General features: G+C 36.7%; 1 protein-coding gene across 1 annotated transcript in view; it reads left to right on the top strand.

Annotated features, from left to right (window-relative positions):
• Positions 1-14330: 14330 nt before the first annotated feature.
• The window catches only part of LOC141300690 (acid-sensing ion channel 1C), a 164686-nt gene continuing 161253 nt past the window's right edge, over positions 14331-17763 (top strand). The window contains exon 1 of the mRNA XM_073830988.1: positions 14331-15590. Coding sequence (XP_073687089.1) covers positions 15027-15590 — 564 coding nt within the window. The 5' untranslated portion in view covers positions 14331-15026. The remainder of the gene's footprint in view (positions 15591-17763) is intronic.

Below are 17763 nucleotides of genomic sequence, written 5' to 3'. Positions count from 1 at the left end.
CAAACACAGTTCATTTCATAATTATAAAAAGCTCCATGAATGAAAGAAAATAAAAAAAACATATCTGATCTCACTCTTCTCTGTGTGTGTTTGTGTGGTAAGTGGCTGAGTGTAAGGAGGGGGGATGGGTTGTAAGAGAAAGAGTCAGAGAGGAGGAGAGACAGTAAGGGTTAGTCCAAAGGGTTACTGTGAATGCATGTGCCAACTGGGCACCGTTTTCCTGATGCTATCGGGATGGCGACTGCACAGACGGCGAGGGCCCGGTCATCGCTGCTTGCAGCTTTAATTATTATTATTATTCTCCAAAATGAATCGCATTTTTGAGGGCTTAGACATACCCGAAAACTCATGAAACTTCGCACACACATCAGACCTGGTGAAAATTTATGTCTGATATGGGTTGCAGAAGTGGGTGTGGCAAAATGGCTCGATAGCGCCACCTTTACACGTTCCGCGGTGTGCGCTTTCAGTTGTGATTCACGTACATGCACGAAAATCGGTACACACATGTAGCTCACCAATACCTACAAAAAAGCCTCTTGGAGCAAAATTTGACACCCAACAGGAAGTCGGTTATTTTTAATTTTCTTAGCAAAATTTGTGTAATTTTTGCCATTTTCAGGCGTCATACTTGAACGAACTCCTCCTAGAGATTTATTCGGATCAACGGCAAATTTGGTGAGTCTAATCTAAAGCCCTTTGTGACGTTAAATTGCGAAGATCTAGAGTTTTCATCGGAGGGCGTGTCCGTGGCGGCCTGGCAAATTTCGATGCTTCGCCATGAAAAAGGAAGTTGCTATAACTCAGGCATAAAATGCCCGATCTGCCCCAAACTTCACATGTGTGATAACACTCCTGACCTGATGACATCTACATGCCCATATTCAGTTTTACTCATAGCGCCACCTGCTGGCACCAGGAAGTGTCATGCTGTACTCTGCAACAAACTCCTCCAAAAGATTTAATCAAATCAACACCAAAATCGGTAAGTCTAATAAAAAGGCTTTAGCGATGTTAAATTGCGAAGATCTTGAGTTTTCGTTGAAGGGTGTGTCCGTGGCGGCCTGGCAAATTTCGTGGTCTCGCCATGGATATAAAACTTGTTATAACTCAGCCATAAAATGTCCAATTTGCCTCAAACTTCACATGTTCGATAAGAGTCCTGGCCTGAACCAATCTGAAGGCCTATATTCTATTATAATCACAGCGCCACCTGTTGGCAATAGGAAATGACTTGTACCAAACTCCTCCTAGAGATTTAATGATATCAACATTATATTTGGTCAGTCTGATCTCGAGGCCTTAGAGATGTTAAATTGTGAAGATCTTGAGTTTTCGTTAAAGGGCGTGTCCATGGCGGCCTGACAAAGTTTGATGTTTCGCCATGGACATAAAAGTTGTTATAACTCAGCCATAAAATGTCCGATCTGCCTCAAACTTCACATGTTTGGTAAAAGTCCTGGCCTGAAGACATCTAAAGGCCAATATACAGATATTATTATAGCGCCACCTATTGGCAGCAGGATATATCATATCTTGCACTAACTCACACATACCAAGGTCAATCTGCACCAAACTTCATATGTTTGATCAAAGTGCTGGCCTGAACACATCTACATGTCAATAATCAGTTATAGGCATAGCGCCACCAGCTGGCAGCAGGAAGTTTGGCACATTTAAGTGACTTTGATCTATTTTTCCTACATTTACTGTATTAAAAGCATACTGCCCACCGTTTGCTGTGTTCCTAAAGCCACCGGTCGGCGGTGAGCCCGTGTGCGAGGGCCCGTTCATCGCTGCTTGCAGCTTTAATTTAGTTTATTTTTCTCTGGAAACAAGACTAAATGTCTTATGCCATTTTGCTTATCTAGTAAATGCATCCTAATTTAAGAATTAGGTATTAGATATTTTGACTAGAAACAAGACAAAAATACTAAGTAAGATTTTTTTTTTTTTTACCCCAGTGTGCTTAGTATATATATATTTATTAATGTTTTGTGTAAGCTTTTATATTTTCAGTTTTCATTTTAAGTTTACTTTTAGTAAGTTTATGTGGTTTTCATTTGATTTTTTCTTTGTTTTTAATCTATATTTTGCTTTGATTCATTCTTATTTTAGTTCAGGGTGTGTGTTCACACTTGTTCGGTTAATTTGGTTAATTTGTTCTAGACCAAAAAGAAAATGATACATTTGGTCACACTGGCATTCTTGACACCTAAAGATACCAAATCTAAAGGCGTAGTGATACGTTCACTAGCTGATTGGTTGGGTTGAATGACATATATTTTGTGACGGAACTCGCCGAATACTCCAAACAAAAGGACAAGGTGCGTTCAACTTAAAGTCAAACTCACAAAGAGCTCATAAAAGGCACTTTACCTCCTCGTTGCTCCATGTTTGCCCTCTGCTCATTTTGGTTTGGATACACCGCTTGTTCCCTTCGTGAAATCATGTAGCATAGCGTCGCTCGCTTCTTGTTTGCTCCGTTTAGACATTTCATCTTTTTTTAATTGAATTAAATTTTTTTGGGTGCTAATATTTATATTTTTCTTTAACTTTGTTTACATAAATACATTTAGTTTAGGGAGTAGTTTTACGTAACAAAAACTAACATGGTGCTACCTTGTTTATTCTCATAAGATTTTACTTCAGTTAATTTAGAAAAATAAGATTTAAAAGAATCAATATTTAGCTTCCTCTTGCTCAAACAGTGGTGTATAGTGCCAGCAATGCGCAGGTCATGGTTTTGATTTCCAGGGAATCCATGAACTGAAAAAAAATCTTTAGATTGATTGAAATCTAAGTCACATTGGACAAACCCATCTGTCAAATGCATACATGTAAATGTAGCTCTTTTCTATAGAATCACAGCCTCTAATAACTAGAAAGTACAAAAAAAACCATTAAGCAGCTCATATTTGTTGTGTGCTATATAATGTGGAAATTCTTCCATTTGTGTTCCATGAAAGTATATAATGGGAATGACATTAGGGTAAATATATAGAATAAATAATATCATGAACTATTCCATTAATGTAATTGCATATTTCAAAGCTTTGAGTAACATGCCACATTATTTACCTTTATAGCCATTATCAGTTTTACACTGGTGGGCGATATACCTTTAGACACGATTAACCAGTAGAAATTTGTAGTGCTTTTGGACTAGCTTCTCTATTGCAGTTACACGCTCACTTGAAGTTGCTATGCTGAGTGTTCACAAAAACATATTATTTGCATGCATTTTTAAGCATTACGGTTTAAAAACAAGTGATTTTAAGCAGTTGAAACACAATCAGCAGCAATGTGCATGAGCACGGGGGGGTATTAAACAGTAGTTTTTTTTTGCCACTTTATAGGCCTTGAACGAATAAATACACACACTTGTATGTGTCAAAATGGCTGTCTTGGCAAGTATCCTTGTAAACACAGTAATTTAGGTCTTAAGTGAAAGAAAACAGCTGAGAAAGAAAACGTGTGTAACCGTATTTTGGATCCGGGCAGCTCTTAAAGGAGAAGTTCACTTCCAGAACAAAAATTTACAGGTAATTTAATCACCCCCTTGTCATCCAAGATGTTCATGTTTTTTTTCTTCAGTCATAAAGAAATAGTTTTTTGACGAAAACATTTCAAGATTTCTCTCCATATAGTGGACTTCTATGGTGCCCCTTAGTTTGAACTTTCAAAATGCAGTTTAAATCCAGCTTCAAAGGGCTCTAAATGATCCCAGCCGAAAAAAGGGTCTTATCTAGCAAAACGATTGGTTATTTTCTAAAAAAATAAATAAATAAATTTATATACTTTTTATAAATACACAGTTGATGCAGAACTAAACAAGACTAGCATTTGAGGTTAAAAGGCATATAAATTGTCAATTTTATTTAGAAAATAACCAATAATTTCGCTACATAAGATTGTTTTGAGCACTTTGAAGCTGCATTCAACCTGCATTTTGGAAGTTCAAACTCGCGGGCACCATAGAAGTCCACTATATAGAGAGATCCTGAAATGTTTTCCTAAAAAACATAATCTCTTTACGACTGAAGAATGAAAGACATTGACATCTTGGATGACAAGGGGGTGAGTAAATTATCTGTATAGTGAACTTTTCTTTTAAATATCAGCAGTCACTCAAACATTCAAACTACCAAACAACAATCAAACAACAAAAGAGAAAAAATCTCTCACTGGTCTTGATTAAAACACATTTGAAACTTTAGTAAGAAGAAATATGTGACCCAAAACCAGTCATAAGGGTCAATTTTTTTTTGAAATAGTGATTTATGCACCATCTGAAAGCTGAATAAAATAAGCTTTCTATTGATTTATAGCTTGTTAGGACAGGACAACATTTGGCCGAGATGCAACTATTTGAAAATCTGGAATCTGAGGGTGCAAAAAAAAAACACGAAATATTGCGAAAATTGCCTTTAAAGTTGTCCAAATGAAGTTCTTAGCAATGCATATTACTAATCAAAAATTAAGTTTTGATATATGTGACCCTGGACCACAAAACCAGTCTTAAGTCACTGGGGTATATTTGTAGCAATAGCCAAAAATACATAGTATGGGTCAAAATGATTGATTTTTCTTTTATGCCAAAAATCATTAGGAAATTAAGTAAAGATCATGTTCCATGAAGATTTTTTGTAAAATTCCTACTATAAATATATCAAAATGTAATTTTTGATTAGTAATATGCATTGTTAAGAACTTAATTTGGACAACTTTAAAGGTGATTTTCTCAGTATTTAGATTTTTTTGCACCCTCAGATTCCAGATTTTCCTATCCTAACAAACCATACACCAAGCTTATTTACTGAGCTTTCATATGATCTATACATCTCAGTTTTGTAAAATTTAACCTTATGACTGGTTTTGTGGTCCAGGGTCACATATTTACACTAGAAAATTTACAAAATATCTTCATGGAACATGATCTTTACTTAATATCCTAATGATTTTTGGCATAAAAGAAAAATGTTTAATTTTGACCCATACAATGTATTTTTGGCTATTGCTACAAATATATTCAGGCTACTTAAGACTTTTTATTATTACAATTATTTATTTTATTACTTAAGGTTTTGTGGTCCAGGGTCACATATATATTTAATTTAAACAGTTTAGAACATGCTGTGTTTTTATAAATTTGATACTTTATACTGTACAATATATGTAGCGTTTCTTATTTATTTGTTGCTCTGTTGTTTTTTTTTTTTGTTTTTTTTTTTGTCATATTGATTGTAATTAGTTTCTTATTCTTATTCCTGTCTTCAGTGAGCTTTTTTTTTGTTTAGTCTAGTATTATTTTTTGGTGATGTTGACACTGATGATATAAATTCTGAGATTTCTATGGTATCAAATATGTTGAAGACCTTATTTAAAGCAAAAATAATTATATCGTAATTAGTGGTGGGCATAGATTAATTTTTTTAATCTAGATTAATCTAGATTAAATCTTGAAATTAATCTAGATTAATCTAGATTAAAATGGCTAATTTGAATTATGCTGAAGGCATTCAGAATATGTGTGCTACCCAAATAATGACTAAAATTAAGTCTTTGAGAACGGGTTTCTCAAGCCAGGTGGCACATTAGACCAGGCGCTCATCTCCTGTTTCCAAAATGCATTACAAACTGCTTGACAATTGCATTTACAACACAATTAACTATACAAACTTGTGTAACCAAGTACTTCTGCGCAAAAGGCTGTACGACGTGCGCGTTCCAGTAAAATACACAGGCGCGCGGGTATGGATTATGTGATGATGCGTGCATCTTCCAATAAACTGCGTTGCTTTTAGAAGCGTCAATTCAGTTGTTGCATATAGTTTAATGTCTTTATTTCGGGATTATCAAAGTAAATTATAACTCAAACTTGAGATTTTACTGGGGCACAGCAGATTTTCACTGGGGCACGTGCCCAAGTAAAAAGGGTCTAGCAACGCACGCACCTGCCCTGAAGCGGCTAACTGCATCCATGTCTGCGCGTCTCATTTGATGTGGTCATTTCACAGAAGTTGAAGACTTGTTCTCGCCCCCTACATTGCAATTCAACTAGATATATGTCATCCGCGCTAAAATATCAAGGTGAAAGTCATCATATCTTGCGTAGTTTAGACCCAGCTCCCAACACAACTTTGAGAATAGATTAACGGCGATATTTTTTTTATCGCGCGATATGAGTCTCACGTTAACGCAGCACGTTAACGCCGATAACGGCCCACCACTAATCGTAATATATATTGTTCTCAAGTGAAATAAAATTACTCATATTGTGATATAAGATTTTGGTCATATTGCCCACCCCTAAAACAGGTAAAGATCTTCCTTATGCTTCTTATTCTAGGGTCTGAGGCTGACAATACATGCAACTTTTTGAGCAGTGTTTCCAATGTTGCTTGGGTGCTTTCCCATTGAGAATTGGCAACATATTTGCTCAACATTGCTCAGAAAGTTGAGCATAATATCTTTGAGGCATAGACTGTCATGGTTTGATTCATATGAAAAGATGCTATTTTCTTTTCTTATTGTGCTGCATTTTAGTCCAGCTATTTGTTTCTCACACCATAAAAAATAGCCATGGTAGCTGGCATAGGGTTTACAAACAAACAATTGAACAAACACTGGCCCAACATCCTGAATGAAGTAAATGAAGTGTTTAGGGCGTCTTCTTCCCTCATCATAGCGTCATGTTCTACCATTAGTCTCCGCACAGATTTAGATTGCATTAGATTGGCCGCAGATGTCCGATGATTTATTTCCTGGGTCAAGCAGTCTGGCCAGTGTCATTATGCTCACCGTCGCTTCTCAGTAAACAGTCTCAAGAGGCTACCGCAAAACTGCAAAGCCTCATGATCCTCCGGTGTTTACAGCATGTCTCAGCATGTATTAGAGAAGCGACCCTGATGCTCTTCTGCCCGTTAAAGGCAGTTCAGTGGTTCGAAATGAGATGGCGGTACATACAATCTGTCTCCGTTTTAAGGCGCTTGCAGTTTTCTATTAACTGCCGCATCTGTCTTAAGGCATCGCACTTGAGTGTGCACGTCTTACTCCAGCGTTTAAGCTGAGTTCAGCGATATTCTCAGCTGAATGAGATTTTGAGTGTGTTCCCACAGCCTATAAAACAATGGGTAGTTCATCCTTTTTATCTGGTAAATGACACATGTATGGTGAGTGTGCTTTTATATGTGTGGACGTCCATGTGCGCTCTGCTGTATTGCTTTTTTCTCCTGTCATTGCTTATCTAGATGGAAGAATGTATTCATTTATTTATTTATTTATTTATTTGCTTTTCATATTCACAGATACCTGAGCAATAATTTGTCTTTTGGCTTCTGCACACAGAACATATTTCATGAAGCATAATGTGTTGGCATAAAACTGTCAACATTTACACTTCCTCATATTGTTCCGAATCCAAACCCATGTTTTTTTTTATTTTATTTTTATTGAACACAAAAGATGTTGTTAGACAGAATGTTTAGAATTTCTATATAATGAAACAGAATGAATACTAGGGCTTGCTAGACTAGAACATTAGAAGCCAAAAGTTTACATACACCTCACTGAATTGGCAAAATGTTAATTATTTTACCAAAATAGGAGGGATCATAAAAAATGCATGTTATTGTTTATTTAGTACTGACCTGAGTAAGATATTTCACATAAAAGATGTTTACATATAGTCCACAAGAGAAAATAATAGTTGAATTAAAAAAATGACCCTGTTCAAAAGTTTACATAAACTTGTTAGCTGAAAGATCCATAGCTGTTTTTTGGTTATAGTTGTTCATTGTTTGACCTAAACAGTTAAACTGCCTGCTGTTCTTCAGAAAAATCCTTCAGATCCCACAGGTCTCAATTCTTTTTTTTTTTTTTTTCAGCTTTTTTTGTGTATTTGAACCCTTTCCAACAATGACTGTATGATGTTGAGATCCATCTTTTCACACTGAGGACAACTGAGGGACTCATATGCAACTATTATAGAAGGTTCAAACATTCACTAATGCTCCTGAAGGATAAACAATGCATTAAGAGCAAGGGTTGTAAACTTTTGAACAGAATGAAGATACTTTTTTCTTATTTTGCTTAAATATCATATTTTTTCATTTAGTACTGCCCTTCAGAAGCTACAGAAAGTACTTGCATGTTTCCCTAAAAGACAAAATAAGTAAAATGCACCTTGATCTTTAAATTCAAGGTTTTTGGAAAGGGTTCAAATACACAAAAATGCTGAAAAATTAAAGAATTTGTAGAACCTGAAGTATTTTTTTGAAAGCACAGTGGGAAGTTTTAACTGTTCAGGACAAACAAGGGACTCATGAACAACTATCACTATACAAAAAAAAAAAACACATCTGTGGATCATTCAGGTAACAACACGGTATTAAGAATCAAGTGTATGTAAACTTTTGAACGGGTTCATTTTTATAAATTCAACTATTATTTTCTCTTGTGGGCTATATGTAAACATTTTTTATGTGAAATATCTTATTCAGGTCAGTACTAAATAAAAAATAACATTTTGTATGATCCCTCTTATTTTGGTAAAATTAACATTTTGCAGATTCTGCAAGGTGTACGTAAACTTTTGACTTCAACTGTATGTTTTCAGATTTTTATAGTTGTAAACAGTTATTGGTCATGACTTGAACGTAATTATCATTCATTGGTAGCAGACTGTAAAGGAATAGTAAAGGAATAGACTGAAATTGAACTCATCTTTTCCACCATATCTGTTTTTCCTAATTTCCCATGCAAGGCCAAACACCATTGGTTCTTGTGTATCTCGAAGTTTATATTCTGCCAAACATCTCATATAAACTTTAGCAATGACATGAGGGTGAGTAAATGATAAGTGCTATTGCCTCTTATTTGTTTGTGTTGTTGTTGTACAAAAGCATGAGTCATAGCGGGTTGGCTGGAGAGTGCAAATAGTCCAATACAAGTAATCGGGTTTATGAATGACAGTAAGCCTGTTCCTCATGGCCTATTATGACCTGAGGTCGAATCCCTGAAGGAGAAATCTTATAGTTTGTGCCAAGCTCTCTGCATTGACAAGCTGTTCCTGTGCTTTTCCTGACAGATGTCAAGTGCTCATGCGGTTGTGTTGAATGAGGCTTTGGAAGCATTGATCATATGTCAGACAAATCAATCATTGTGCGGTCCATATGTTCCCTTTAATACATATAACATAGCAGAAATATGCTGTACATGGAATTTAATTAAGAGTGCTTCAAATTCCAGTTAAAGGGGTCATATGATGTGGTTTCTTGTTTTACTTTGTCTTTGAAGTGTTACAAGCTGTTTGTGCATAGATAAGATTTGTAAAGTTGCAAATCTTAAAGTCTCAACTATAGATATATTTATTATAAAAGTTAAGACTCAGCCACACCTCCCTAAAACGGCTTGTTCAAACACGCCCCACTTGTCCACGTCGCGGGGTGAGTAGTTTTGCATAACACCGCCCATATGTATATGGAAAGAAAGTAGGCGTAACTTACCGACTGTAGTAGTGTTGCAGCCGTGTTTCATTGCGAAAGTGAAAGTACTTTGGCCTTCCAAAGCAGCTTACAATGCCAGCTTTACACAAAGGGTTAAGGCTATAAAGTGGGGCAATTCCAATGTTGCAAGGACAGTGTGACGCGTAAAAAGACATTATGAGTCATTATATTCCGTAGTTATGTCCCCACTGGATGCAACAAATGCCTTGTTTATAATGGGTTTTATTGTTTCTGTCTCGTCGCGCCGAAAAGAGGCATGGTAGGGGCGTAACATTTCTGTCACACACTTGTGGTATTTGGCCAATCACAACGCACCGCATAGCATAGCTGGCCAATCAGAGCACACCTCGGTTTCCATCAACAATGAGTTTTGTAAAAATCAAAGTATTTCAGAAAGGTGGGGCAGAGAGGAGCAACAATAATGTACAGTATGTGAAAAATAACCTCAAACTGCATAAACGCATTGCATTACAACAAATACACAAAATAATGCTCTTTTTAGCAACATCATATGACCCCTTTAAATTCCTGAGTTTAAATTGAGGAAATAAATAGGATGCAATTTAAACAGAATTCAAAAATAAATTTGTATGCAAAAAGTGTCATTTTTAACCGAAAAGGGAAAGTCTGTCAAGACAAACTTTAAAGGCCACCTATTATGCTCCTTTTTACAAGATTTGGTATAAGTCTCAGGTGTTCCCAGAATGTCTCTGTGAAGTTTCAGCTCAAAATACCTCACAGATTATTTATTATCTGGAAGCAAAAACGCGCTGTTTTCATGCATGTTTCTTTAAATGCAAATAAGCTGCTGCCATTACAGCTTGTATGTCATATATTCTGCCAAAAAACATCTGTTTGGTTTTAATTATCATGTCTGTCATGCTCAAATCATGTATTTTAATCTATATCGGTTTAAACTTCTGTTATAGGGCTTTTGGAGCACAGAAAGCAGTTTTAACATGGCATGTGAGTACTAAACTGTGTTCTCTTTCATGTCTTATTGCGCTTAAACTGTCAAATACACACACGTTTATGTTAAAAACACACAAGAGTTACAAAAACAGTCAGTTATGTCTTTGAAGGTAAACAGCTTGGGAAGAAATTGCATGTTTTTATTAGATCTGTGTGGCAGCAGTGTAATATACTGTAAATGTAAAAATACATTATATGGGTCAAAATGATAGATTTTTCTTTTATGCCAAAAATCATTAGGATATTAAGTATAGATCATGTTCCATGAAAATGTTTTGTAAATTTCCTACTATAAATATATCAAAACTCAATTTTTGATTAGTAATGTACATTGCTAAGAACATGTAAAAAGCAAGTCCACAAATAGTTGGCTGAGAGACAAATGGTTAATGGTTAAGAAAAGGGTCAAGTGAGTTTACCTCTAGATCTTCACCAGTGCAAGTAAGAAAGCCTTTAACAATTGCATTGTTATAGCAAGTGGAAGCAAAAAATTCTCCAGGTCGATGTAGGAGGCCAATAAACAATTAGACAAAAAGCCTGCAAGTGATTTCCTGCCAATAGTGGCTAAAACAAGCTAATAGTCTGGTATTTTTGAACATTTTCGTTGCACAAATTAGTTTTATGGAGCATTTGTCGGTGACTCAGCTCATGTCATTGTCTGTGTGATATGACTTCAACTGTCAATCACTGGTCACCATGTACAATCTTTTATTCATTCAGCCCTCAGGTAAAAGCAGGAACATACTCAAAACAGCAGTGTGCAACAGTGGAAATAAAGCCATTAGCACATTTAGTGTTAAAAGCTCAATGGTGATGTTTGGATATGTGAGTCAGCACCCACTTTCTGATAAGGCACTGCTCCTCCTTTCAAATTCCAGCTTTAAGATTAAACCTGTATTTCGGTAACACTATTTCTCCATCTATGCTTTTCATTCTTCATAGCTTGTCTCAATAGTACTGCTCTTGTATTTTGCCTTGTTAACAAATAGCTAAACCGCATTTGTCGCTTCCGGGAATGTCTGGTAATCAATCATGCAGAGGTATGTGAAATATAAACCGGTTTTTAGTTGTTGCATTATCCGTCTGCCTTTTTATTCGAAGACCTGTTTTAGATATGCTACCTACACATGGCAAGCTCGCTGAGTCTAAACATAACTGTATGCCGTTCACAAAAAATTTACATGTAGAAATATGCAGAATAATATTGTAATATGCTAATCCTTGCACTCAGCTTATTTGCTATAATGGAGAGCCTGTAAACAGCATCCAGACATTGCAATATTTGCAAAAGTCAGAATATGAATGCACATGCACAAACTCCATCTGGCCTCAGTTGAGTTCTGAAAGCTATTTTTATTTTTATATTGGACCGCAAACAGTTGAATTGCATCTTTTTTAAAAGCACACCCTGTACAGGGCTCTATGCTTGCTTTTCTTTTTCTTCAAAATTATCAATAAATCTGATCAAAATTTTGCATTCCCATTACAAGGGGATATTTGACTTCATAAAGTAATTTACAGGGGAATTTTGTTTTACCTTTGTAATGGCGTTTCTGACAACTTTATTAAAAGTATGTCATCTTTTAGGTCAAATTTATATATATATATATATATATATATATATATATGTGTGTGTGTGTGACCCTGGACCACAAAACCAGTCATAAGGTTAAATTTGACAAAACTGAGATTTATACATCATATGAAAGCTCAATAAATAAGCTTTCTATTTATGTATGGTTTGTTAGGATAGGACAATATTTGGCTGAGATACATCTATTTGATATCAGAAATCTGAGGATGCAAAAAAATCAAAATACTGAGAAAATCACCTTTAAAGTTGTCCAAATTAGGTTCTTAACAATACATATTACAAATCAAAAAATACATTTTGATATGTTTACAGTAGGAATTTTACAAAAAATCTTCATGGAACATGAACATTACTTAATTTCTTAATGATTTTTGGCATAAAAGAAAAATCAAAAATTTTGACCCATGCAATGTATTTTTGGCTATTGCTACAAATATACCCCAGCGACTTAAGACTGGTTTTGTGCTCCAGGGTCATATATATATATATATATATATATATATATATATATTTAAGCTTTTAAAAATGTCTAATTAAAACAACAGAATAAGAACAAGTAGAGTAGGAATAAGTCCAATCAAATGAAATCAGTATTAACAAAATGTTTTTGTACTACAGAGGTGGCACAGAAGAACACAAAAGTGGCTTGTAGGTGTATTTTCATGTGTTTAATGAGGCTCAGAAGTTGCATGAGTGCAATCAAATTCATAAATTCATGTTGAGATTGTTTTAAATATAACATTTTGAATAGAGAAATATAAAAATGATTAAAATAACTGAAAAGATACTTTAGAAAAATTAAACTAAAGCTGCCGGTAGGTGACGGCAAGCCACTGTTTTAATTACTGAATCATTCAATCATTTGATTTGTTGGAACGGCAAAAAATTAATTCAGGAATAAAGCTAGTGACTATCTTTATGAATGGGAAATTGAATCATTGACTCGCTAAATTAGTTCAAAACGCACGTTCATTCATAAACAAAACAACACTTTGTTTGAATTGAGATGCACAGCAGCTCAGTTGTGACTTGTTTTCAGACCATTTTTGGCGATGAAATAGAGCAAAATCAGGCAAGTGTTATAGTCAGACAATGTAAGTCACTTAATATTAACTTGTGTATTTAACTGTTGTATTAAATATCTCATTTACAAACTTATTTAAAAAAATCACAAAGCTTTTTACTCTGCACACTGAATCTCTTATTTACACTCTCTCTACACTTTGTTTATGAAAGGATTTGTGAGATATGTCTGTGATACATTACTCAATGTTGCAAAAACACGTAGAAACTATTGAAACTCCCCTCAGTGCAAACACAAATATGCTGATCAGGTCAATAGTTTTTCATACACTCTTTTAAATTAAGGTGCTTTAAAAGGTTCTTCACAGTGATTCCATAGAGAAGAACCATTTTGGTTCCACGAAGGACCATTCAGTCAAAGGTTCTATAAAGAACTATCTCTTTTTTATAATCTGAAGAACCTTCTTTTGCCTCAAAGAACCTTTTGTGAAACAGAAAGGTTCTTTAGATGTTAAAGGTTCTTTATGGAACCACTAAAATTTACTTCTATGGCATCATGAAGCACCTTCATTTTTAAGAGTGTAGTCACATGCAGTCATTTTCAATCGTACTGTAGAGCCCTGGTGCAACAAGTAAATGTAAATGTATAGTATGATGTCTTTTAGTCTCAACCTCCTCTTGGGACTTGATTGGATATTGATTTAATTCGGTTGAAAAAACATCTCTATCCCTGGCCGTTCACCCATTGTTATGGTAATTTATCTCCCTTGAGCATCATAGCAGCCGTAATCTGATGTCACTTAAGGCTGGATCTGCAAGTATGCTGTGAAGGGATCCCTGAACTATTAACCCCTAAAAAACAATGCACATTGATATTGATCGAACCTCACTCCATAAATCAAGTTGGTCTAATGACCAAGATACAAAATCCTCTCAAATCCCTTGTCAAACTCAAACGGCTACATTAATATGCAGACTTAGTGTGGAAAATGAGCATGTGCTTCCCTGCAAAACCAACCTCCTCAGTTGCAATCACAGCGCAGATGGTTGCTTCTCTGCAACTACCTGTAGCTGAAATACAGCATTGCACATTGCAAGCTTTTCCTTTCATACGAAACCCAGAGTCGAAGCACCCCCAGCCCCGCTAGCACCCTCCCCCCATGCTTCTCGCGCACACACACACATACACACAGGCTGTGGCGAAGCAGACGCTCAGCAGTGGGATGGATCCTGACTACTAAAGAGCAACGGAGAGAGAGGAGGGGTGGCAGGCAGCCGGCAGAGGTGCATAAATCCTCATTTCCAGATCTGGAGGAAGCAACGTACGCTGTCCGGGGCGAGACCACCACGTTGGGTTTCCAAAACATCAAGAGGCAGCACTCCCCGCAGCTCGCCGCGCATCCAGGAGAGACGAGGAACCCGGCTGAGGCTGTCAAACGCAGAGGTGGGCTGGGAGGAGGTCTATGACCCTTGATTTTCAGCAGGGGAGTGGCGCAGGGGGACGTAGCAGGCGACGAGCAACAGACGCTCTGCTCTTGTAATCTTCCCATTTACTCATTCATTCCATGCCATTGTCATAGCGATGTAAAGCCATTCTGTGCCGACCGGAGGAGGCACACTCCAGTCAGCGAGATCTTTCATTTCTATCAGTGTCTGTTGGTTTCCCTTCACTTCCCTCTGCTTTGTCCCTCAGAAACCGGACGGCGTCACTCCTGTCTTTTCATGTGACTTGGTCGTTCTGGAGCTGTCATTGTGTTTGGTTCTGCATGGAATGACAGCTGCTTCTTTGGAGACGGCGGAAGAGGTCGCAGATGGAGTGAGCGCCTTGAGAAATCGTAAAGAACCTCTTCAAAGACTTGCTGCTTTCTCAAGCGTGTAGACTTGCCTCATTGCACACTTTATTTCTCAGCGGTTATCGCTGGATACCAATGACAGCCATGAAGGGAGACTCCGAAGACAGCATCGAAAGCGTGAGGCCATCCAGCCTACAAGTTTTCGCCAACTCCTCCACGCTCCATGGCATGAGCCACATATTCGCCTATGGCCACATGACGTTCCGTCGCTTTCTGTGGACGCTGTCCTTCATGGGCTCTCTGGGTCTTCTGATGTTTGTTTGCATGGACCGAGTGTACTACTACTTCGAGTTCCCTCACGTCACCAAACTTGATGAGGTTGCGGCGCCCAACCTCACCTTTCCGGCCATCACCTTCTGCAACCTCAATGAGTTTCGTTTCTCGAAGATCTCAAAGAACGACCTGTACCATGTCGGGGAGTTGCTGGCATTGCTTAACGAGAACTATCAGATCGCTAACCCTCACCTGGCCGAGCCGGAAGTCCTCGCTTTGTTGAAGGAGAAGGCTAACTTTGGCAACTTCAAGCCCAAGCAGTTCAACATGACGGATTTCTACAACCGCACGGGCCATGATATCAACGAGATGCTCTTGCAGTGCACCTTCAGAGGGGAGGATTGCTTACCGGTAAACTTCACCACTGTAAGTTACCATGGTGTGGTATATTCTTCTACTGCGGTTCAAAAGTTTGTGAAGTTCAAGCACTGTTGGTTTATGGGCAAATATTGCTCGACATGAGCTACACAGGGCCATTGACTGAGACGGTGTGTATTGAATTACGCAAACTAGTTTTTTTCCCTCTTTAGACTACTCCTGTGTTGACAAGAGGCTTCTCAGTTTTTTGCTGGTGCAGTGTAGTTTTTTTTCCTCCCTTGAAAGCATTTGCAGCAGAAAAATCTATAGGTTTAAATATGCAATTACATTTATGAATCAATGGCTGCTAGGCAGTAAAAAACAAAAATGACTGTCAAATGGCTAGTTCTCAAAAGACATTATGAGAGAACACATGCTCTGACTCAGTTCTTGACCAAGTCCAATTGTAATTGCATAAATGTACAACTAAAGCAAGATAAATTTCTGCCAGCAGTGAGGGTATTGTAACTTTAAAAATAGAGGATGTACAATATCTTTCTGCTGTTGTAGTCATTTTTCAGTGAGAAAGGCAGCTCTAATTCAAAGGAAACTAAATGTATTGCTTATAGATTCTTAATGGGCTAGTTTGATTACCTTAAAACACATATGTGACCCTGGACCACAACACCTTAAGTAGTCTTAAGTAGCATTGGGTTATTTGTAGGAATAGCCAAATAAACATTGTATGTGTCAAAATTATAGATTTTTCTTTTATGTCAAAATCATTAGGATATTAAGTAAAGCTCATGTTCCATGAAGATATTTTGTACATTTTCATACCGCAAATATATCAAAACTTCATTTTTGATTAGTAATATGCATTGCTAAGAACTTCATTTGAACAACTTTAAAGGCGATTTTCTCAATTTTTTTATTTCTTTTTACACCTTCAGATTCCAGAGTTGTATCTTGGCCAAATACTGTCCCATCCTAACAAACCATACATCCGTTGATGTATAAATCTCCAGGATCACATATGATCACCACACTTTAAGTTGATTGCATGTAGACTGACATGCAGCAAGTTGTGAGTTGTGCTCATGAGCTTATTTGCAAAGCTTTGCATTTAAAACAGTCTGTTTTTGTCTGTGGCATTTCTGCATTTATGTTATTAAACATTTTCCCAGTTCATTTCACTGGAACTTTAGTTATCCCTTAGTTGTGATCATAGGAGAATAAATACCTTGTTGAAATAAAGAAATTACATAACAAACGAAGCTGAGGGCAAAGAGTGAAATGTCACATTCTCGCAGTTAGTTATTGAACTGAAAAGGGCAGGCAGACTATGAAAAACAGAAAGAAATTTGGTGTAAAAGAACCCTGCATTATAAACGGTTATTTTGACATTGCATTGTGATGATTGATTGATTGCGTTCCTGGATTTTTCTATTTGCTGCTTGTGCATTTGCTTTTAATTTGATTCATATGCGTAGCATTTAGAGTTATGTACCAGATATTGAAGCAAATGCTGTGACTGCTTCTAATTTATTCTTAGATCCTGGTTTGGACACGTGGAACAAATTACCTCAGCTATCATTATGGTCTAAGTAAAGGTGATGTTGAACATTGAGGCTAATGTAGGTCCACACCTCCTAGGAGGAAGCTTTATGCACGCTTTAAATATCAGCATGAACGATCATAATAAGACTTTTGCAGGTGTCAAAAACGGATGAGGTAGGAAATGAGAGGAAAGTCTTCTTTATGCCTCAACGTACTTGCTCAAACCACACTTTTGCATCTTTTAGCAAATGCATTAAGATTAAAGACTCCTTGGTCATTTCTACCCAACGCCATGTCATTTCTATTATGACTTTCTCTTTAGTAGAATTGAAAGCTCTAAAATAACCAAATAAACTAACTATATGATGTCATGCAATATCTTTGTGTGAGAAAAAGACTGAAAGGTTTTTATTCATCATCATATGGCTTCAAAAGACCGTGTACCGTAAGTCCTATAGCCTGCTTTTATGATATTTCAGGCTGCTTTGCCATGCTTTTTGAAGCTTGAGTGCCTCAGTCCCCATTCATAGAATTATGTTGTGACTCCACATTATTATTTTTACTCCACATTCATAGTAATTTCATGGAATAGAGTGACTTGTAAAGATTTCTCCTTTTGAGTTCCATGCTAGAAATACATGAACGATGAATAAATGATAGAATTTTCATTTTTGTCTAACTA

Source organism: Garra rufa, chromosome 24, assembly GCF_049309525.1.
Source record: "Garra rufa chromosome 24, GarRuf1.0, whole genome shotgun sequence".
NCBI lineage: Eukaryota > Metazoa > Chordata > Actinopteri > Cypriniformes > Cyprinidae > Garra > Garra rufa.
Note: the sequence above shows the minus strand (reverse complement) of the source record. Positions and strands in the feature narration are given on the sequence as shown.